Below are 24,469 nucleotides of genomic sequence, written 5' to 3'. Positions count from 1 at the left end.
CTTGCTGCTTTCCTGATTTTTTGTCTCTGTTTTTTGGCAGTTTGATTTTGATGTGTCTAGGTGTGGATCTCTTTGCTTTTTTCCTGTTTGGAGTTGCTGAGCTTTTAATGTGTAAACATATTTTTCTTCAGATTTGGGATATTGTCTGCCGTTGTTTCTTCAAACATACTTTTTGCCTCTTACTCCCTTTCTCCCCCTGTCTCTTTCCCTCTCTCCCTCCCTCCTCCTTTCCACTACTTCAGGGACTCCCGTTATGTGTAGGTTGGTATGCTTGATTTTGTTCCACAGTCTCTGGCGCTGTTCAGGTTTTTTTCACTCTTTTTTTGTTTCTGTTCCTTAGACTGGTAAATGTTATTTGACCTATCTTCAAGTTTGCTAATTCTTCTGCTAGCTCACATCTGTTTTTGATCCTCTCTCTCTAGTGAAGTTTCATTTCAGTTATTCTACTTTTCAACTTGAGAATTTTTATTTGGTTCTTTTTAATAATTTCCATCTCTTTATTAATTTTCTCTATTTGGTGAATGTAGTTCTTATACTTTTAGTTTTTTAGACATGATTTCCTTTAGTTATTTGAACATATTTTAAATAGCAGATTTAAACTCTGTCTAATATCTGAGTTTTCTCAGGGTTAGTTTCTATTGATTGCTTCTTTCCCGCCTGAATATGGGTTATGCTTTCTTGGGGTTTTTTTGCGTGTCTGATAATTTTTTGTTGAAAACTGGACATTTTAAACGATACAGCGTGACACCAGTGGTCAGGTTCTCCCTCTCCCCTTTCTCCTCCACCCCTCAGGGTTTATTTATTATTGCTGTTTGTTGTTTGTTTGTTTAGTGACTTTTGGGGAACTAATTCTGTAAAGTCTATTTTCTTTGTCATGTGTTGTTACTGAAGTCTCTGGTTATCCTAGTGGTTATTTGTGGGGTCTTGCAAGGAATCATCAAACAGGTCACATAATGTTCTTTGGGAATGGGGCTCTGAAGGAGCCTATTCTGCCTATTCCAGTTGCTGACAGGGTGCTAATTTTTTGCCATGATTGCCTGCTGTGGGTTTTCAAGGCTACTGTAGAGCTGATGAGGGAAATAAGAATAGGCGAGTTAAAATGCAACAAATGCTGCAGTTTTTACTGAGATTCAGCCCTTTTTCTTGAATAAGCGCTCTTTGGATTGCTGCAAGCCTTTTGTTAATTTCCAGAGTTGGAAGAAATTTTCTCTTGATTTTAAGGAAGGAGAGAATTTTCTGAAGTCTTCTGCTAATTTCATTAACGTCACTAGTCTATATCCTTTTGTTTTCCAGTGTATACATAAGAGAATGTTTAAAGGTAAATATTACTGTGCCAACTGTCTAATAATAGTTTTTCCATTCAGTATGTTGTTATCTGTCATTTCTGTTGTTCTAAAACTTTAATTTTAATGGCTGCATGGTGTTTTAACACATGAGAGTACCATAATGTATTATTTGTTTCACTTGTTTTTGAAACTTTGGTTTTTATGATTTTTCATTATCGTTAAAAGTGTTTTGTTGAATGTTCTTTTATCTAAATCTTATATATTTGTAAGATTATAAATTCATGAAAGTGGGATTTGTTGAGTGTGAGAGCATGAAAACTTAAGTTTTTGATGCACATGGCCAAATTGATCTTCAGGGAAGTGGTTTCAGTTTATATTCTACCAGTCATGTACGAAAGTGCCTGTTTTCCCACATCCTCACTTACTACTGGGTACTACTATTCATTTAGTTTTGTGCTCTCTAGTAGATCTTTTGGTAATGTATTATGTCCTCTATCTATGAAATTTCTATTTCTATATCTAGTAGGGTAGCCGCTAACCACATGTGGCTGTTGAGCACTTGAAATGTGGCTAGTCCTAAATAAGTCATGCTATATTTCAAAGATTATTACAAAGGAAAAGAAAATAGAGTAATGAATAATGTAAAATGAGTCATAATAACTTTTTATATTGATTGCATATTGAAATGATAATATTGTATATACATTGGGTGAAATAAAATGATATTAAAGTTAATTTCACCTTTTTACTCTTACTTCCATAATGTGTCTACTAGAATATTTATAATTACATATGTCATTCACCTTACATTTCTATCAGATAGTCCTTGTCTAGACTCTAGACCATTCTTCCTTTAAAAAAAGCCCCGCTTCTTTAAAGCTTATGCTATTTAACAACAGTATTTTCTCACCCTTCTTAAATTTGTTGGTTACCACATCCCTGTTTTCTCCTTATTTGTCAAAGATGTCACCAAACACTCAGTTTTTCTTTCTACCCCAAGCTATCTTACCATTCTGGGGCGTTTTTAGTGCCCATGTGTAAAACTTGTTCAATAATTTAGCTTCACAGTATCTAGATTATGGTTGAGCCATCATTTTAATGGCTCCATGTGGTCATCATCTGGAACTTCTGTTCCACCTCTGAAATCTTAATTGTATGGCTCATTCTATTCACAATTTCATATTCTTAGCTATCTCATTTCCTTACTTCATACCTTGGATCCTTGACTCTCTCCATTTTGTTCACTAAATCACTTCAACCATACTTGTCAGCTCCCTTGATCCCTTGTAGTTTTGTGTACCCTTTCTGCAAAATAACAGCTTCAAATAACAGCTTATTGGCTTACATTCAAGTTTCAGATTGCTATTGGAGTAAAAGATCTCGTGGCTTCAGGGATACATTCACACAGATCTTCAGCCTAAACTAGTGGACAGAGTTCCTTGGCTGCCTGTTGTGTATTCCTAGCCCTTCTTTTTGTTTTGGTGGTTGCTGATTCAAATCTTTCTCTCTTAAAATTCCCTGGTCCATCCCTCCTCTTTTAGGATTAGCAGGTGATTTTTTTTTCTGGAGTTCAGAGAAAATCCTGTCCATCATTCCAGAATGTTATCTGTATCCTGGTTTACCTTCCTTTCTTCAGCTGCTTGGGTAGGTAATCTTTTTTTTTTTTTTTTTTTTAAATTAATTAATTTGGCTGCATTGGGTCTTTGTTGCTGTGTGTGAGCTATCTATAGTTGCAGCGAGCGGGGGCTACTCTTCATTGAGGTGCACAGGCTTCTCATTGCAGTGGCTTCTCTTCTTGTGGAGCACGGGCTCTAGGTGCGTGGGCTTCAGTAGTTGCATCACACGGGCTCAGTAGTTGCAGTGTGCGGGCTTAGTTGCTCCGCGGCATGTGGGATCCTCTCAGACCAGAGACTGAACCCGTGTCCCCTGCATTGGCAGGCAGATTCTTAACCACTGTGCCACCAGGGAAGTCCCTGTCTAGGTAATCTTTTCTTTTTTTTTTTTAAACTTATTTTTTACTTTTTAAAGCATTTTTTAAAAACTTATTTATTGGAGTATAGTTGATTTACAGTGTTGTGTTGATTTCTGCTGTACAGCATAGTGACTCAGTTATACACATATTCTTTTTTATATTCTTTTCCATTGTGGTTTATCCCAGGATATTGAATATAGTTCCCTGTGCTATACAGTAGGACCTTGTTGTTTATCCGTTCTATATGTAATAATTTGCACCTACTAACACCAAACTCGCAGCGTTTATTAACATTTAAACATGCAGCTATCTTTTTTTTTTAATTCCTAAAACTTGCATAACCCTTTATTGTCCTCTAGCTTCTGCCTTATTGCTCTTCTATTCACAGATAAGCATACAGAAAGAATTGTTTACCTTCACTGTCTGCAGTTAGTTATTCACTGCTTATTTAATTCCAATCTGCCTTCATCTATCTTTCCCCTATCTTTCCACTGCTCTGACAGTGGCCCCTGATAATGATATATAGATTCTTCTATGTCTCTGTATTGACCACTCCAGAGCATTTGGTACAGTTGACCACTTCTTGAAGGAGGCCACTACAGTTGACCTCCTTGAACTGCTTCTAAGAACTACTTTCCTCATTCTTCTCTCTCCCCTTTTCCTAGGTTTGTGTAGGTGATAGTGGTGGTGGTAGTGGGATGTTGCTGTTGGTTCTGACCTGCTTCCTACTTTGTATACTGTAATTGGATCCATACCCATGGCCTTCATATCGTTTAAATGTTGTTGACTTAAAATGTTAATATCTGCCTAACCTAGACATTTCTAGAACTTCTAACTTTTATATATGTAGCTGCCTACTAGATATTTGTCTCCCTAAAGCCAATTTAGCACCTTAAACTCAAATGAATTTTGCTTTTAATGATTGGAACAACCATTAATCCAGTTGCTCAACCTAAATTCATAAATTTGAGTCTTACCACTCCCCCCACAAGTTACAGAGACTTGTCAGTTCATGTAATATCTTACCCAGCACTGTCCATTAGAAGTTAATGCAAGCCACATATGTAATTTAAACTTTTCTAGTAGCTACATTTAAAAAGTAAAAAGGAACACGTGAGTTTAACTTTAGTATCAGATTTTATGTAGCCCAGTATAGCTAAAATTTTATTTCAACCTGTAATCAGTATAAAAATTGACATGCTTTATTCTTTTTTTCATAATCGGTCTTCAAAACCTGGTTTCTATTTTATACTTAGAGTATATATCAATTCAGACTAGCTAAATTTCAAGTGCTCAATAGCCACATGTAGCTAGTGGCTACTGTTACGGACAGTAGCATTCTAACTTAATTTCTCTTCATCCCCACTGCTTCTGTCTTCCCTGGGCTACTGCAACAGATCTTGGGATTGCTACCATTATCTCCTGCAGTTCATCCTCAATATTACTGTTAGTGGTAATTTTCTAAAATATGAATGTGACTTGGCATGTGAATTAATGTGATTGTGCAATTTTCTGCTTCAAATCCTTTAATGCTGTTCATAAGTTTTCAAGATGAAGTCTATTCTGAGTTCTTTAGTGTGGCCAACAAAGTCCTTTATAATCTGGCTTTTGCTTAACTTTCCTACCCTGTATCTTCTGGACCCTGATAATGAGTTGTATTGAGCTATTTGTAGTTACCATAAAGAACTCTGCTCTCTCCTCTTGCTTTTGGACCTTTACAGTTACCAGTTAGCCTGCTCATATTCTCTAGTACCTACCCACATTTCTCATCAGACTGAGGCCTACTAGTCCTTCAGGATCTGAAGGATTTGGCCCCAGGATAGGAGAAAACACCCTTTTTTTCGTTCTCATAGCCATCTTTCTGTGCTTGCCTCCATTATAGTATTTATCACTGTGTTAATATAATTGTCTTCTAACTTACCTGACCTCAGATTCTTAGTTTTATAAGCAGGGACCTTGTTTTTATTAGCTTTTACATCCCTAATTACTAATACACACATTGTAAGGGTCCAGTAACTGTGTTGATTGAATGAGTGTGGCCAGTAATTCCGTGAGTAGAGATTTAAATTCCAAGTTCAGAGCAAAGAAAAAAATGTATTTAAACTTTTAAGTTATCTCATTCTTACATGTGTTCATACAATTAAATATTAAAACCTTTTAAGTAGATTAACCAAGAATCCAGAATAAGATTAAGAAAGTAAAAGTTGGTTTCATTTGTACACAATTGTTCATCTCAGTAAAAAGGGAGGAGCTGGGGGCATGCAAAACTAAGATATGATCTTTAGAGAAAATTGGGGAGGGAACATCAAAGTTAACATTTAGGACAAGCTTATGTTATCTTGTAACATCTTAGTGTTCTTGTTATATTAAATCTAGAATCTAGGTATTTTTACACCAGTTATATTTAAAATACTTAAGGCATTTAAATAGTGAAGCTCTTTAATTTTCCCCTTGAGTTATGTAAGAAATGGGAGGAATTTGACTGAGTGCTAGACAGTTTCATCTATGTGTATGATGTAAGGCTTTTGTTAGTAATAATGAGTAGACAAGTAAATTTATGTATCTTTTTTCTTTTGTAGTGAGTAGTTTTTTGTATTTAGAATTACGTAAACTTTAGGAGAAAGAAAGTTAATTGTATTTGTCAGTATGTGAAACAGCATACAGTTTGTTTGTGTTTTAAAATCCAAAGTGGTACAGCTTGAACTTGAAATTATTTAGGAAAGATCATATGTTACCTTTGAAATTTTAAGTTACTGATGTAACCCTTCCTTGGATCTTTGCAGTCTGTTCTTTTGTTTGTTTGTTTGTTTTAATTGTAGTTACTAAGGGGAGAAATAGAATCCTGGTCATATTTATGTAATTTGGGGCTGAATATCTCTTTTTGTAAAGATGGGGAGAGCTGAAGGTTTATAGTAGATCCTACCAAAAATATGTTTTAATTTTCCTCAAATTCCGACTTTTGTCACTTCCAACCTGTCACAACTCAATTTCGTTATTGTTACTGAAAAGCATATTTAGCAGTTTTCAAAACAAGTTGTTACTTTTCTCCTTTGGAAAATATATATTAATTTATAAATATTAATATTTATAGATACTAATATTCAAACCTTTAAAATGACAATGGATTTTCACATGCCAAGATTTTGATAACTTTATTCTTTGGAATAAGAACAAATGGCAAGAGAATATAAACAAATCTCAAGGGTTCCAATAATCTGTCAATTGAAACCTTTTTGAGGCATCTTGTTCTTTGAATATAATTGATTTCTAGAAGAAAGTTCAAATAAGTTAAACACTGAAATTACTGGATATTGTATTTAAGTTGATTTTTCCACAGGCAGTGAAATAGCAAGCAGTGGAATTGTAGCTTGATTTTCTTTTTTTTTGTTGTTGTCGTACGCGGGCCTCTCACTGTTGTGGCCTCTCCCATTGCGGAGCACAGGCTCCGGACCCGCAGGCTCAGCGGCCACGGCTCACAAGCCCAGCCGCTCCGCAGCATGTGGGATCCTCCCAGACCGGGGCATGAACCCGCATGCCCTGCACCGGCAGGCGGACTCTCAACCACTGCGCCACCAGGGAAGTCCCTGTAGCTTGATTTTCTTAAATGTGGATTTTGGCATATCTTTTAGATAGTAACCAAAAGATTTTGTAAACATATGCTTTTAGAAAAGATGATTTGATAACTGTTTCTTCTTATGTAACTGATGTTTGAAATCAAGTAATACTCTTAAGACCTCGAGATATTTTGGGTGAATATACTTTTATCTACATTCGCATGCTTATAAACGTCACAGTTATATCACTCAGGTCTATAAGTAATATTTCTTTATCCAGAGGTTGTATTTCACACTGGCACTGTGAACATTATATTTGTGCAGAAAAAGAATCAGTTTAGGTCTTCTGAATTATAGACTGTGGTTGATTTTAGAATTTGGGGTAAGGAAAGATTCTTATGATATGTGAAAAGTCTGTGTGTTTTAGTCAGCCAGTGTTATATTATTGGTGTATTTCCTAAGTCTGTCTTTTGTGTTGAGACACAGTTTCTTCCTCAGAAGAAACTTTCCTGAAAGTATATTTTTGTCCTTTATCTTTTTTAATAACTCCTGTGTATCAGCACTCTGTTAGGAATGTAGAGATGAATATGACATGATTCTCTCCTGGGAAATAAGTTGTGTTGGGAAACTGGCAAGTAACATGTTTAATTTTAAAATAATTTAATTTAAAACATGAAATTATTTAAAATGTTATAGTAGTTATGTACAGAGAATTATCTACTCTCAACCTAGTCACTCTTCTTCCTCACTGTTACTGAGACTGCTTTTGTGCAAAACTACCAGTAATCTTCTTATTTCCAAATTTTATGTTCACATCTCTGGTATTTCATTTGACTTTTCAGTAGCATTTAACACAAGTGAGTGACCTTGAGCCAGTCCTAGTTTTCCTTTCTCCTCACTGACTGATCAATCTTTCTCATTCTTTCTCTGCCTAACATCTCAATGTTGGAGTGCTCCAGGACACTGTCTAGACCCCCTTTTATCTATAATCTCTCTTTGGGAATCTGATCCTCTCCCAATACTATCTATATGCTTATGTTTCCTAAATCTATATTTTCAGCACCAACCAACCCAGGAATTTCTGAATTCATATGTTTAACTGCCTACCGGCCATCTCTTCTTGAATATGTAACAGACACCTCCACTTAACACGTTAAAAGCTATTTTTGATTTTGGTGATTTTGGCCCTCACAGCCCACTCTTTTCCTCCCCTTTGTATCCTGTTTCCCTGGAGATATCACTAGCCATTGAGTTGTTCAAGCCAAGTACTTAGGAGTTATCTTTTGTCTCTTCATCTTTTGTCTGTTTTTCTTTTGCCAGTCACATCTAACCCACCAGCAATGTACTGACAATTCTTCTTTCAAAACATATTCTGAATCTTCATCTCTCTTTGCATGCATACCATCTAAATTCAGTATACCCTTTCTTTCTTGGACTATTGCAGTAGGCTCCTTACTAGTTTTCTTATTTCCATTTCTTCTCTTAGCAGTAAGAACTATCTTTAAAACACAAATCAGGTCAGGTCACTTGCCTTTGTAAAACCCTCCAGTGGCTTCCCATCATGCCTAAAATAACATCCAGATTTCTTACTTTGGCTGGGTACAACATGATCTGGCCCCTGCCTGCCTCCCTGACCTCATTTTTTATCACTTATCCCCTGGTCCACTACTTCACCTCATTGTAGTTCATGTACCTTCTTTTTGTTCCTGAAAGTACCAAGTTCATCCCCACTTTAGGGCCCATTCCTTAGCCCTAGAATGCTCTTCTCCCTTTTCTTAATTCAGTCTCCTAGTTGTGCCTAAGACTGTTCTAGGAGTTGAGTATAAAGCAATAAATAAGACACAGGGGTAGATGGAGGTGTTTTTCTTACACCTTTTTGTATGGTGGGTTCCTTGAACATGTAACCTAAAATATTTTCTCTGAAACTTCTTCAGCTCTCCCAGATGGCTTCCTCTTTTTGATGCCACAACTTAACGTAGTTCATTTAATCTGTACCTTGATGGAGTTTACATTTTAGTTGGAGGTCGGGTGGGTGGATATCACAATAAACAAGATTTGTAAAATGTATGTTAAATGGTGGTAAGTGCTAAAGAGAAAAACATAAAGCAGCAAAATGCTGAGATGAGTTGTAATTTTAGATAAGGGTGATCAGGGCAGTCCTCTCTTTGAAGGTGACATTTGAATAATCATTATCTGTTCTAGGTTGTGATATAACTCATAGATTTCTTCAATATAGAATAAAGACATACCCTTTTTAAAGACATTTTGTCCAAGGATAGTCTGTTTTCTTCTCTTTGCTATATTATTTGCCCTTAAGTTATTACAGGTCACATTTACTTCGTCTTTCCATTTGTTACTGCTTGCCATCTTTAGCTTCCTTCCCTTTCCTGTATCTACAGGTTTGCATTTCTTCCAGTTCTTAACTTTAATTACTTGAAATATAGCACTGTATAAAGATTTTAACTAAAACATTGGCATTTATCTGAAGTGGGCTGTCTTAATCCAGTGACTGACAGAGCAAAACTGTATGAAATTTACATTTTTTTCTTCTTGGGATTTAAATTTGGTCCCTGTATATCTTCTTGAAACATCATACTTTACACTTTTTTCACCGTTTCTTGTAAGACTTCAGGTACAGGGCATAGTAATTGTTCTTTATAAAAAGATAGATAGGAGGCCTCTGATTCTGTGTTTGATCAGGAGAGCTGCTGAAATGGATTAAAATTCATTGGGCCTTATATCCGACAAAAAATATTACCTTGACGTGAGTAGAAAAAAGTCTGCCTTCAATTCATTTGTAATTTACCTCTAATTTGTTGCGTTACATGTAAGTAACTTTCATTTTTTTCCCTCTATCCTTTACTATGTTCCAATGGATTTCTCTCTCCTGTTCGACTGAATGTGCCGTGTATGATTCTTGGAATTCCTCGTTTACTGTTCCTCTGTGGATCTGTCTGTTGGAATCTGGAACACTGAAATGATGGAAATGTGTTCTTTACAAAGTAGCTGTGAGTATGCTACATAATTTATAGAGAGGCTTTTTTCTGGTCTAAGTTAAATTTCAGTTATAGTTGGATGAAATATGAACCAAGGAAGTCTTAAATTTAATGCATATTCTTAGCTCTGCATGTAGTAGGCTTTCAAATATTTGACTTTAAAATATTCTGATCAGTATCCTAACTAGTATATTTAAAATTAGCCTTTCAGTTTAATCGGCTTACTTATCTTCTCAATATTTGTCTTAAAGATCAGTTTATATGAATTTTAAAAAAGGTAAAAATATTATGGATGGAATATTTAGTTACATATGTGATGCTAGTAAGAAATGCAGATTGCTGTTCTTTGTTAAATCCAAATGTATTGAATTAGTACTTTGATCCCATATGAGTTTTTTCGGATGAGAATTTAAATGTGGCAAAAATCTTTAAGAAAAATGTATACCTCTTAGGAATATTTTGCCATTTTATATATATATATACATATATATATATATTTTTGCCGTACGCGGGCCTCTCACTGTTGTGGCCTCTCCTGTTGCGGAGCACAGGCTCCGGACGCGCAGGCTTAGCGGCCGTGGCTCATGGGCCCAGCCGCTCCGCGGCATGTGGGATCTTCCCGGACCAGGGCACGAACCCGTGTCCCCTGCATCGGCAGGTGGACTCTCAACCACTGCGCCACCAGGGAAGCCCCTTGCCATTATATTTTAATGAATGAATAAGACCTACCCCTAAGTAAATTTATCAGTAAGACTCTACTCACTCAGATGGTCTGAACTGTGGACAGTGTTTCTCACCAATGGGTAAGTTGAAAATCAGACTGATTTACTGTGACAATTTAGAAGTAGAGTTCTTTGAATTACTCATGAAACTTATTGAGATCATCAAAGAATCAAAAACCACACAGAAAACTGAATTGAAATTTACTTTAAAACCTGGATAAATCTGATGTCCCTGATGATAGAGGCAGCAGGCTCATGTAAAAATCTTGAAGTGACATAATTGGACCTAGTATAACAGCTTGAAAGATAATGTTACTGACTGACATTGATCATGAGAGCTTTTAAGAGTTCATGAAAAATTTTAAACTCCACGTTTTGATTTTATTTCATGAATAAGAAGATAAATTTCAAGAAACTCCTGCCTCTGGTAATTAGTATGAGCAAAGGGGAAGATTAAAAGAGTCCTTAGTATAATTTTAAGGGGATTTGAATTTTTTGTGAAAAATCCTTCCTTTTTTTTTAGTTGATTGGTTAGAATCTTATTATTAGTAAGTTACTATAAATTGAAATCTTTGCTCTGAGGCAGGTTTCTTTAATTTTTATTTTATTCCTTTGGATTTTTATAACTGTCTATTGTCAGTCAACTTGTGCTCAATTCATTTTGTCCATTTCTGCAATTAACTAATACTTTTATTGGTAACACTGTAAAATCAGTTTGATTCACCATGAATAATATTAGTTTATATAGTTTTCTAAAAATAGGTTAATGAAGGGAATTTGAAATGTGTGACAGAAGTGATTTATTGATATATGAATAACCGGACTCCTTTTGCTTTTCTCAGCAACAGAAGAACCTTGAAGGCTATGTGGGATTTGCAAATCTCCCAAATCAAGTATACAGAAAATCAGTGAAGAGAGGGTTTGAATTCACACTTATGGTTGTGGGTAAGATATGATTTCTCACTAAAATTGAGTTTTGATATGTTTCCAACTATTAATGAACTCTGAATGATTTGAGAAAACAATAGCCCAAATAACTGCAGGGATCATGTGTTGTATTTTCTTTTGTTATGCAAATACATTTAAAAATTTAACTTGATGGCGTAATGGGATTTCAGTATTTTCTTGCCTCTTTCTTGTAGATGGCACAGTTTTGGAAACTCAGTAAAAGTTGAGAAGAGGGGTGGGGGGTGTAGTGGTTGAATAGAACGCTGGAGAAGTTCTCTTCAATCGATGGTGCTACAAAAGGAAATAGCATCTGGTGGTTACTTACTACTCCAGGATTTTTTTTTTTTTTTTTTTTTTTTGACGGTACGCGGGCCTCTCACTGTTGTGGCCTCTCCCGTTGCGGAGCACAGGCTCCGGACGCGCAGGCTCAGCGGCCGTGGCTCATGGGCCTAGCCGCTCCGTGGCATGTGGGATCTTCCCGGACCGGGGCAAGAACCCGTGTCCCCTGCATCGGCAGGCGGACTCTCAACCACTGCGCCACCAGGAAAGCCCCAGGATAATTTTATTCTCTGGCTCATATACTGTAGTGAAGCCATATCACATGAGTTAACTTAAACATATGTTCTCTGAATTTGAAAAAGAAGGATGGGGTAGAGGATCATAATCATGCAAATGATTACCCTGGGAATTCATTCATTAAGTATAAGCCCTGGAATTAGTGAAATATGATGACTCTCCTTGTTCTTTAGTTCATTCTCATTTTTCTTATGAGTGTGTTTTGTCCTGTGAGCACCTTTCCCTGCCTGTAGTCCATTTTAAGAGATTGTCAAGGGTTACTTTGACTGTAGGTTGGTAACATAATCATTATATATGCAAAAACACTTTGCCATGTATAAGATTAGTTATCTTATCTTAAATGACTATAATATTTTCACCTCATATAGGCTGACTTTATAACCTAGCTCCTCAGTTTGATGCGATTTTGTGGTATTTCTCTATTTGTTTTATGAAGGTAAAAGGCAGAATAGTGGATTGACTATATCCATGACAGAGAAAATTGAGTTGATGCTGGACCTTTATGTACTGTGCATTAAATTTGCTAATTACATTCAACTCCCGGTATTTTTATTTTGGTGTTGAATTAGATTAATTGAATTAGGTATGAAATACCCCTTCATTGAAGGGAAGAATATTTTATCAACTGACCAGAGTATTTTACTTGGGGGTAGGTTTGTGGCTGTTTGGAAATATCTGCATTGTAATAGTTCATAGTTAAAACATGGTGGTACTAAGTCTGCAAACTTGATACTTGGTAGAGTTGGTTAACTTGTCTGTCTCTGGTTGAGTAAGAAGCATAGTATACCTAGCTTGCAAACTGCTGGTGTAGACCAGAGGTGTGGGTCTAAATAGGTGGATAAAATATGCAGGACATACCTTTTCTTCCATAGATTGGTAACATAATCATTATATGTGAAGAAATACTACATCTTACCTTTACTATGTAATGTTAGTGATCTTAAATGACACACCGTAGACAAATATAAGATCATTTTTTTAATTTGTCAAAAACTTCCTAGGTGCATTAGGAGAACCATAGCAATTTCCAAAAAAATTTTAATATTAAAATTTAAAGAATAACTTCTTGGGGCTTCCCTGGTGGCGCAGTGGTTGAGAGTCCGCCTGCCGATGCAGGGGACACGGGTTCGTGCCCCGGTCCGGGAAGATCCCACATGCTGCGGAGTGGCTGGGCCCGTGAGCCATGGCCGCTGAGCCTGCGCATCCGAAGCCTGTTGCTCTGCAACGGGAGAGGCCACAACAGAGAGAGGCCTGCGTACCGCAAAAAAAAAAGAAAAAGAAAAAGAAAACAACAACAAAAGAATAACTTCTTGAATATATACTTAGTAGAGTAATATCTGGTGGTCCAGGCCAGATATTTGGTTTGAAATTTCTGTGACATTTGTCCAGATGAAATAGTTAATAACCAGCTGATCTTGATTTTTAGAGTAAATACACAATCTCTGAATGTAACTTGTTTTTCTGGTCAGTCCTTTTGTCAACTACAGCTTTTGTTTTTCTCTTCTTTGGTAAGACTTCAACTGCGGATAAAGGAGAATGGGTGTTAATATTGTTATTGTTATCCCCAGTATACCTTGAACATTACTGTTTAATTAGCTATCTTTGTATAGACTTGTTGAGTGCAGGGTCTAAATCTTTTCATCTACATAGTTGCAGTGTATAACACATAAAAGTCACCTTTTGGAACTTCCCTGGTGGTCCAGTGGGTAAGACTCCACCCTCCCAATGCAGGGGGTCCAGGTTCAATCCCTCGTCGGGGAACTATATCCCCCACGCATGTCGCAACTAAGACTTCGCATGCCACAGCTAAGAAGTCCGCATGCTGCAACTAAAAAGATCCTGCATGCTGCAACTAGGACCCGGTGCAGCCAAAATAAATATAAGTAAATATTCTTTAAAAAGTCATCTTTTAAGTAAATATTTAATACATTGTTTTTCAGACTTTAGGCCAAATCTAACAATGTTGTTTGTAAATCACAGAAAGCTAAGACTTTCCATACTTTAATATTCTTGACTTAGAGACTGCAAGCTATTCCTTATGAGCTAAGTCCTCATTTTTGAGATTTATGCTCAGAGCAGCTTTGGTTCTTATAACAATTCTTGGTTTGAGACTTATACAATGATACAGACTGAGAATCTGTATTTAACAGTTGATTTTATCTCTTTGTCCTTTGTTGGGAAACCTTCATCCAGTAACCTTGCTCCATAAGCAATATTTAGTATTTACTTGAGTGACTTTTTTGTATAAAAGAGGCATAATTTGTTTTCCCATATTTTCTTCCCTAAAGGAGCTAATAATTTTTATGACAATGTAAAGTATACATAAAAAGATAAGTAACATTTTTAGTAAGTAAATATAAGTTAGTAGAGTCATACAAAAATTAAGAGCCATAGATGTGTAAAGGTATAGGAGAGCTTTTCCCTGGTTCCCTGGTTGGAATTACTATTGCCTTACTTGAGAAGGAGGTATTAGGGCAGATTTTTGAAGAATAGAATTGGGATAGACATTGAGCGGGCAGTCCAGTTGGGAAAACAATAACCAAACCCTGCATAACTTATTATGTGCCAGGGAATATTTCAAGTACATAAAATACTGATACTTTATTATGTAACTCATACAGTCCTTAACAATAACCCTATGATGTAAGTATTATATTATTGTTATCTCCTTTTTAGAGATGAAGAAACTGAAGCATGGAGATGTTAGGTTACTTTCCCATGGTCACACTGCTAGCAGATGCCAGAACCAAACCTGGTCTGTTTCTCAGTCTGGTGTGTTCTTAGGCACTATGCAGAGGCTTATTTGGGAATACTGGATATAGTGCAGAGTTCAGTAGAGTGCGTCCAGTATGCCTTGAAATTGTATGATTCCAACTAGATATTGTTTTCCCTAAAAAAATTAAAAGAGACAGAGGGACAGACAGAGAGAAAGAGGAAATGAATGAGAATTTTAGAGTAAAATAGTGCAAGCAATTTTTTCTGCCATTCTACTGGAATGAGTGCCTGTGCTAGGGTAGGCATGGTGGAAGAGGCGAATTCTCTGTTTCCCCAGTCATTTTCAGCTTCCACATACTTTTATATCATGAGCATCTCACCTTGCTGAGTTAGTCTAGGTGCCTTAATATAAACTAGTTACTTCTTATGTGATCAAAGAAACAGGTATCTGCTTTAGTGCAGGAAGAAAAACAAGTTGTCAGTTTATATGTAATTGTGCATTATGGATGATATATTTGGGGGCAGTTCAATATTAATTTGCACTGCATGTTGATTTTAGGATCTGACCCTGAAATGGTAACTTTATAATAGTCGGAAATAAGGCTGGAAGGGTAGGCTAGCCTAAATTTTGAAGACCTTCATTGCCTCCAGGATAAAAAGATTGGAATTCTTGATTTTGACTCTTTATTTGAAAATTTACTTTAAAACCCAGTGTCAGACATATCAAATAATGAAGACAGTTAGGTCTCTAATTCAGCAAGTGTCAAACCTATTCGGGCTTGGAATTTGAAAATCGTTTGTGTGCTTCTTAATTTTTGCTCTGAGAATAAAATGTTAATTCTAAAATCTTGATTTTACTAGAATCTTTCAAAGAGGTAGAACTCAGAAAGATTGTAGATTGCTTTATCTGACCAGAAAATATTTTGAAAAACAAGTGGCATTAAGTCTATTATTTTGGGTTCTTTGAAGATAAAATTCACAGTTCAATCATTTTTATAATATTAAGCTTTGCTAAATTTTTGTAGCAGAGGTTTTCTTTATTGTCATAATGTATTCGACATATATCAAATGTTTTTAGTGGCACTGGCATTTCTGTTTTTTTTTAGGTGGAAGGGAGCTTAGAATATGGTGGTTTAGGCATTTTTGGGATTCAAAGTTTATCATAATGGTTTTTTTTTGTTTGTTTGTTTTTTTACGGTACGCTGGCCTCTCACTCTTGTGGCCTCTCCCATTGCGGAGCACAGGCTCCGGACACGCAGGCTCAGTGGCCATGGCTCATGGGCCCAGCTGCTCCGTGGCATGTGGGATCTTCCCAGACCGGGACACGAACCCGTGTCCCCTGCATTGGCAGGCGTACTCTCAACCACTGCGCCACCAGGGAAGCCCTATCATAATGTGTTTTTGTGTATGACTTATTAGTAAAAGTTTAGGAGGTATTTAGTCAGTGATAGGATATACAATGACAGTCAGAGATAATTTTCTCCCACCTTTTTGTTGGTGTTTGAAGTGATGTATTGATAATAACATCCAGAGTTAGTTGAAGAAATTGAAAGTAATATTGGCCATTTTGTATCTAAGCTGTTGGGCATTTAATGGAATTATGTTTAAGCCTGCAGTTAAGATATGTTGGATACTTGAAATACTTTGAGTAATATTTTAAAATTTTCTTCCCTGAGCTCTGTATTTTTATTTTAGTTTTAGTAATAAAAGTAATTTAACCACTGATGATTGCACAACATTATAAATATAGAAAAACCACTGAATTGTACAATTTAAAATGGTGAAATTTATGTTATATGAATTTTATTTCAAAGAAGTAATTTAGCCAAAGCAGAGAGAATTTAGGGGGAAAAAACTTGTTCTTTTCTCATTATAAATAAGGTTTAGCTGGGTAGCTTGCATTCTTGTTAACAGAATTGATTTTTGTACTTGCTATTATGTACATTTCAATAAAGACATGATGTTTAAGTATTTTGCTGAAGTTATTTATGTGACATCTCTGATTATTATTTTTTTAATTTTTAATTAAAACATTTTTTAAAATTATTTTAGGCTGTGTTGGTTCTTTCTTGCTGCGCGTGGGCTTTCTCTAGTTGTGGCGAGCAGGGGCTACTCTTCGTTGCAGTGCGTGGGCTTCTCATTGCGGTGGCTTCTCTTGTTGTGGAGCACGGGCTCTAGGTGCCCGGGCTTCAGTAGTTGCAGCACGTGGGCTCAGTAGTTGTGGCTTGCAGGCTATAGAGCGCAGGCTCAGTAGTTGTGGCGCCCAGGCTCAGTTGCTCGGCGGCATGTGGGATCTTCCCGGACCAGGGCTCGAACCCATGTCCCCTGCATTGGCAGGCGGATTCTTAACCACTGAGCCACCAGGGAGGCCCTAGTTTCATTTTTCTAAGAGAAGTGAAAAACCTTGATTCCTGTGAAGCAGTCTGTGTAGACGCCTTTATTTATTTTAATAGTTTTTTATCCAGTTAAATCTATATTCAGTTACCTATTAGCTCTTACTAGATGCCTTTTACTTCTCTAATACTAATTATTTTATTTCTTACTTCTAAGCTTATTTATCCTTCTGTATTTTCTTTCCTGTTCATTCAAATTGTAAACGAGAGGTTGAAGATTTTATCTTTTTAAAAGAACTGTTCCACATTTTAGCATTACTTAAGTGCTCATTGGTTTGCTTGATTAGTTCCTACGGATGTCTCAGTAAAATGCTGCTTGCTTGCTCTGTGAAGCCATCCTTGATTTCCTTCAAACTGTACTTAGGTGTTCTTTATGTATTCCTACTGTATTTTTTGTTTAATTGTAACTATAGCTTGTTTCTCAACAAAATTACACTTTTTGATGGCAAAATGTCCCCAGTTCTAGCATTTAGCAGCTGTTCAATAAATAATAAAATGAATTTATGTCTTTGCTTTTTATCAATTGTAATAGTCCATCAGAGGATAGCTGTTGGAATGGAAAAGCTATAGGATGTTGGGATGAGATTATTCATCTGAATTAAACCTTTTTGCTCCTTGGCAGGTTTTTTTTTTTCCAAGCTGGATCATTAAATCAATTTAGTGAATCATTTAAAAGAATGAAAAATAGAAATGATTAGAAAATAGACTGCATTTTGCTTAGCAAGACTGTTGTTTTCATGAAAGTTGTAAATTTGTACACATACATTTATACAGTACAGATAAGTATACCTATATATTTGTGTATACGGAGTTTTGATGAAAAATGTGTGTTTGGGGTTTTTTTGTTTGCTTTTAACTGTAAACTGTGGTAAAGTAAGTTGGAAAGCCACTGCCCAGTGGGAGAGTCCAGTAGAGAATATCAAGAGAATTCGTTTAGAAGCAGATTTACATGAAGAGCAGAATTGAGGACTAGGAGTTAGAACACTGCTGTTCTGGTACCTCTAAGGATTATTCCAGTTCTAATGTTCTGAAACTCTACATAATTTAGCAGGATGATTTAGAACACATTGTATGTGTTCATTACACAATTTGTGTAATGAAATGGGTTTTCCCAAGCTGCTAATGATAGAACTGCAGAGGAGCGTCTGTGGTTAAGTGTTTATGTGCAATATACAAAGGAAAAATCCTCAAGGTTTAAGCTGCCTATGAATTTTCTACTTAACTAATACAGTAATACAGTATTATTTATATCAGTTGCTATAACTATATATGGTTAAGGAAAAATAATTTACCAAAGAATTATATGGTATAATGTCTCAGTGTGTTTCATGTGTCAGATATTAATAAATATTTCAAGGGGTTGGTGGAAATGATCTAAGGCTATAGAATTGAGGAGGTGCTGGGTAAAACAAAGATAAGCAAAAAAAAAAAAAAAAAAAAAGATAAGCAGTATCTTTAATTGTAGGACTTCTCAGAGCCCTTATAATCCCAAGACCTAAAGGAACGTGACTTTATTATAAATAGTGATCTAACTTTTTTCAAAACCTTATGAACAAGCATTTCATGACTGTTTCATTCTTAGGCTTGAAGTGTAATACTCTTGAATGATGATGGCATGGGTTTCATGGGCTAGACTTCAAAGATAAAGAGGAAATGGGTTATTTTAACCTGCTGATAATGTTAAACTACAGGTATAATGTTAGACTCTAGTTAATTACTCTTATTTTATAATTTTCATAAAGTATTTAACATCTTAAATTGTGTTAACAATATTTTGTTTTAATGAGGACAGAAAAAAATTTAATTCCAGTTATTTCCTTTTTAAAGTCAGTAAAATAAGGGAATGATAATGACTTTGTTGCAGAACGTTTATAGTTCATTTCAAAGTAAAATAAATGTGTCATTAATTTGGATCATTTAACAGATCTTAAAATATTATGTTAATTATAAAGAAATAGAAAATGTTACAGATAGGTATTCTGTTTATATTTATTGAATAATTTTGTTTTCTTAAGCTAGGATGTGTGATTCTGAATTTTGTTATTCTTAAATAATAATGATAAATAACTTGATTGAGGTTGTTTCCACAGATTCTTTAAGTAGATAGAGTTGGAGCTGATGGGATTAATTTAACTCTCAGTTATTTTGCATTAGCAACGCTATTGCTTTCCGTTTACTAAAGCCAATGAGCAAGAATCTATTGTAGTTATGTCACTTTGAGAGTATTAGGACAAAGCTACTATATTTTGTATTATGATTATAGGATATCTGACATTTTGGTTTGGAAGTAAATATCACTCTACTAAAGATAGGTAGGAATTAATAATTTAATGTCCGCATAACTTCCCTGCAGTCAACATTTCTTTTTTTTTTTAATTAATTAATTTATTCATTTATTTTTGGCTGTGCTGGGTCTTCATTTCTGTGTGAGGGCTTTCTCTAGTTGCGGCAAGCGGGGGCCACTCTTCATCGCGGTGCGCGGGCCTCTCACTATCGCGGCCTCTCTTGTTGTGAAGCACAGGCTCCAGATGCGCAGGCTCAGTAGTTGTGGCTCACGGGCCTAGTTGCTCCGTGGCATGTGGGATCTTCCCAGACCAGGGCTCGAACCCGTGTCCCCTGCATTGGCAGGCAGATTCTCAACTACTGTGCCACCAGGGAAGCCCCAACATTTCTTTTTATTTATTTTGAGGCTAGTACCTGTTAGAATCATTATGTTGTCAACCTTACCCTTCTACTGTGTTCTCAAATGTCTCACATGTTTATTCCCCCCAAAAAAGAAAATTTTATAAATATAAACATTTTTATTTTCTAAAAGATGTAAATTCTAAAGACATTTAGTAAGGTGAAGTCCCTTTTTCTCCCTCCTTCAGTTCCAGTCCCTTCTCTAGTAACAAGCATTATTAAGTTGTTAAAAGTTTTCTGGCATTTTTCTATAATTTTATATACACTAGTCATTCCCATGTAGATTTCTTTTTTATATAAATGGTACTGTGCTGTAAATACTATTCTGTGAATGTTTTTTTCCCTATCATTTAATATATTATACTTTTATTCATGTCTGTACATAAAGTAACTCATTCTTCAGAGTATGGGGTATTCAGTACTGTGTGATTATCATGATTTATACAGTCTACTGTTGATGGACAATTAAACAATGCTTAATTTCCTTGAAGTTTTAGGCACACGTATAAAAGCTTGTATAATGTACATTTCTAAAAGTAAAATTGCTCGGTCAAAAGGCATGTGCATTTAAGTTGTGATAGTCTGCCAAACTGTTCCTCAGAAAAGCGATAGCATAGCACAAAAACAGAAACATAGATCAATGGAACAAGATAGAAACCCCAGAGATAAACCCACGTACCTATGGTCAACTGATCTATGACAGAGGAGGCAAGGATATACAATGGGGAAAAGACAGTCTCTTCAATAAGTGGAGCTGGAAAAACTGGACAGCTACATGTAAAAGAATGAAATTAGAACACTCCCTAACACCATACACAAAAATAAACTCAAAATGGATTCAAGACCTAAATGTAAGACTGGGCACTATAAAACTCTTACAGGAAAACATAGGAAGAACACTCTTTGACATAAATCACAGCAAGATCTTTTTTGATCCACCTCCTAGAGTAATGGAAATAAAAACAAAAATAAATAAATGGGACCTAATGAAACTTCAAAGCTTTTGCACAGCAAAGGAAGCCATGAACAAGATGAAAAGACAACCCTCAGAATGGGAGAAAATATTTGCAAACAAATCAACGGACAAAGGATTAATCTCCAAAATATATAAACAACTCATGCAGCTCAATATTAAAGAAACAAACAACCCAATCCAAAAATGGGCAGAAGACCTAAATAGACATTTCTCCAAAGAAGACATACAGATGGCCAAGAAGCACATGAAAAGCTGCTCAACATCACTAATTATTAGAGAAATGCAAATCAAAACTACAATGAGGTATTACCTCACACCAGTTAGAATGGACATCATCAGAAAATCTACAAACAACAAATGCTGGAGAGGGTGTGGAGAAAAGGGAACCCTCTTGCACTGTTGGTGGGAATGTAAATTGATACAGCCACTATGGAGAACAGTATGGAGGTTCCTTAAAAAACTAAAAATAGAATTACTGTATGATCCAGCAATCCCACTATTGGGCATATACCCAGAGAAAACCATAATTCAAAAAGACACATGCACCCCAATGTTCATTGCAGCACTATTTACAATAGCCAGGTCATGGAAGCAACCTAAATGCCCATCGACAAATGAATGGATAAAGAAGATGTGGTACATATATACAATGGAATATTACTCAGCCATAAAAAGCCATAAAAATTGAGTCATTTGTTGAGACGTGGATGGATCTAGAGATTGTCATACAGAGTGAAGTAAGTCAGAAAGAGAAAAACAAATATTGTATATTAACGCATATATGTGGAACCTAGAAAAATGGTACAGATGAATCGGTTTGCAGGGCAGAAACAGAGACACAGATCTAGAGAACAAATGTATGGACACCAAGGGGGGAAAACTGCAGTGGGGTGGGGATAGTGGTGTGCTGAATTGGGCGATTGGGATTGACGTGTATACATTGATGTGTATAAAATTGATGACTAATAAGAACCTGCAGTATAGAAAAACACACAAAAAAGAACACAACTAATTACTAAACTTTTTTTGGGTTATTTGTATGGAAATATGTTAACATAAGTGTTTCAGACATTACATGAAATTTCTAAAAATCTTATATGTTCTGGTATAATGTTATAAGTCATAATTCTAGTTATTGCTCTAAAATGTATATCTCAGAAATAACTAAATTTCCTTGTCAATTGCCTTATTATGAACTTTCATCAAATCTTTAACCATGGTCATTTTTAAGTCTTCTGTCATTTACAGACTGTTCTGGGTGTATTCTGATGCTTTTGCAAAAATGTTCCTGTAAAAGGGTTTCATCTTCAAGGAATTCATGGAATAGACTGACAAGTACACGTTTCTGGTAACTGACTGTACTGCTGAACTGAATGAATAAGCATTTTCAGAACTCTGATGGAAAAGTGCTAACAAAAGATCAAGATGAAAAAAAAATTAATTACATGGGACTGAGTGAACTGATGAGGATGATTATAGTTTTTGTGACTTTCTGTTTGAATAAAAAAAAGAAAGAAACAATAGTGCAACGATGGGGCGAGGTCCTGGTGCCTCCTCAAGGAATATACACAGCAATACCTTTGAGTTCTGTGGAACTAAGGCTCCCACCCAGGTGGAAGATGGTAACTTCAGGCTGAGCCCAAGATTCCTGGAATGCCACCCTGTTACCTCACCACCAACCAATCAGAAGAAAGTCTGCACACAGTGGAAGATAATAATGACCCTGACCCCCCTCCGCTAATGAGTCTCCCTTTAAAAACTTTCATGGTTGAGCAGAATCTTTGGAGTTGGTTTTTGGACACAAGTTGCCAGTCTCTTGCATAAAGCAACCTTTCCATTCCTACCAGCACTTGTCTCTCAAAAGTATTAGCTTTTGAGCAGTGAGCAGCCAAACCTGAGTTCAGTAACATGGGGGCAGGAGTCCACACACCACCAAGCAATTCTCGGACACCATCTGAGTTTCCTACAATCAATTCAATTCTGAAACTATCTACCTGGAGATAGCATCAGATTCTACAAGTTAAAGGCTCAATCCTATAAGACTGCCCCCTTCCCCCAGTTGCCACTTCAGACACCAGTCACAAGCCCAGGTCTTTCTGACCCACCAGCTGTAAAATCGGAGCTTCCAATGACCCTTTCCCTGAGTTTCCATACCAGGGAAGAGCTAAATCGGATTCCTTGTTGGATCTGTTTCTTTGAGTTTATTTAACCTTTGCTTTTTGTTGCTTTTGTTATTATAATCATACATAATGACCTGCCTCTGGACCCTGACCCGCTGTCTGAATGTTAAACCAAAGTGCCTTTGTTCAGGGAAACATCCTGACCCTGTCTGCCTATGAATTGCTGCAGAAAAGAAGAAATTAACACATCTGCTCCCGGAGGCTGGCCATTCTAGGAGATATTTGCAAGGCTTATGGCCTTTTTACTTTACTTCCTCACCTCCTTCCCCTCTCTGTTCTATAAAAGGAGCTGGCATTCAGACCAAACTAATGTGGATTTTTGGGGACCCTTGTCCACCATCTTCTTGGTCTGCCAGCTTTTCGAATAAAGTCATTACTCCTTGCCTCAAAAAAAAAAAAGAAAAGCGATACTGGTTTACAGTTCCAAGAGCCAGTCTGAAGGTTGATCTATTTTCTTTAGGCTTAATTAGGCACAGGTTTTTCTCTGAACACCACTTTAGTCATATATCTTAGATTTTTGTATATATTACTCATTTTGTTTGTATTTGAGTAGTTTTTCAGATAAGAGTTGAGGGGAGATACTGTTTTATGTCTAAGTGGGCAAATGGGTTGTGTTATTTTGTTGTTAATTTATAATTTCACTGCTTGTAGTCAGAGAATATGATCTGTAGATTTCTGTGTTTTTCAGTACTGATTGATTTTCTTTATAGCCAAAACATGATCTGATTATGTAAGTGCTCCATAGGTATTTGAAAAATATGTTTTTTCTCTGGGTAGGAATTTTTGTATTTTTTTGAAAATCAGCCATATTAATTATTTAGATCATTTCCATTTTTTAATCACTTTATCAGTATCTGAGAGGCCTGTTTGCCTTTCACTGTATGTGTTCTCTTAATTCCTCATTGTTTCTAAGTTTTTGTCTTATGGAATTTGTCCTTTTCATTTATGTTATACAGTTTATTGACATACAGTTATTAATAGTACTCTCTTATAATTTTTTTTATTTCTGTAAAATTGGGAGTAATATCCACACTTTCTGATTTTAGTAATTTGAATCTTCTCTTTCTTTTATTCTCAATCAGTCTAGCTAAAAGAGTTGTTAATTTTGTTGATCTATTCCAAAAGCTAACTTTTGGTTTGGTTGATTTTTCTCTGTTGTTTTCTGTTTTCCATTTTATTTATCTCCTCTCTAACTTTAATATTTCCTTTCTTTTGCTGGTTTTGGGTTTAGTTCTTTATTTTTTAGTTCCTTATGTTGTAAAGTTAGATTGTTGATTTCAGATCCTCATTTTTATGTATGTGTTTACAGTTACAAATTTTTCTATTAGAAGCGACTTTTCCGTATCTCATAAGCTTTGGTATGTTGTGTTTTCATTTTCTTTTTTTTTTCATGGTATTTTCTAATTTACCTTGGGATTTCTTATTTGACCTGTTAGCTGTTTGAGTGTATTGTTTAATTTCCTTATATG

At 35.9% G+C, this 24,469-nt stretch overlaps 1 protein-coding gene across 3 annotated transcripts in view; it reads left to right on the top strand.

Annotated features, from left to right (window-relative positions):
- Positions 1 to 24,469, top strand: part of SEPTIN7 (septin 7) — a 102,582-nt gene that overhangs the window by 26,010 nt on the left and 52,103 nt on the right. Inside the window, exons 1-2 of one of the 3 annotated variants that reach the window (XM_022583461.2) lie at positions 8,064 to 9,820; positions 11,373 to 11,475. In XM_022583461.2, the coding sequence (XP_022439169.1) occupies positions 11,466 to 11,475 (10 nt within the window). In that variant the 5' untranslated portion in view covers positions 8,064 to 9,820; positions 11,373 to 11,465. Of the gene's footprint in view, positions 1 to 8,063; positions 9,821 to 10,068; positions 10,612 to 11,372; positions 11,476 to 24,469 lie in introns of those variants that run through there. The other 2 variants (XM_089917534.1, XM_089917535.1) reach the window with 2 other exon arrangements.

Source organism: Delphinapterus leucas, chromosome 9 (assembly GCF_059928025.1).
Source record: "Delphinapterus leucas isolate spDelLeu-1000000601 "Yukka" chromosome 9, BTC_Dleu_Yukka2, whole genome shotgun sequence".
Taxonomy (NCBI): Eukaryota; Metazoa; Chordata; class Mammalia; order Artiodactyla; family Monodontidae; genus Delphinapterus; species Delphinapterus leucas.
Note: the sequence above shows the minus strand (reverse complement) of the source record. Positions and strands in the feature narration are given on the sequence as shown.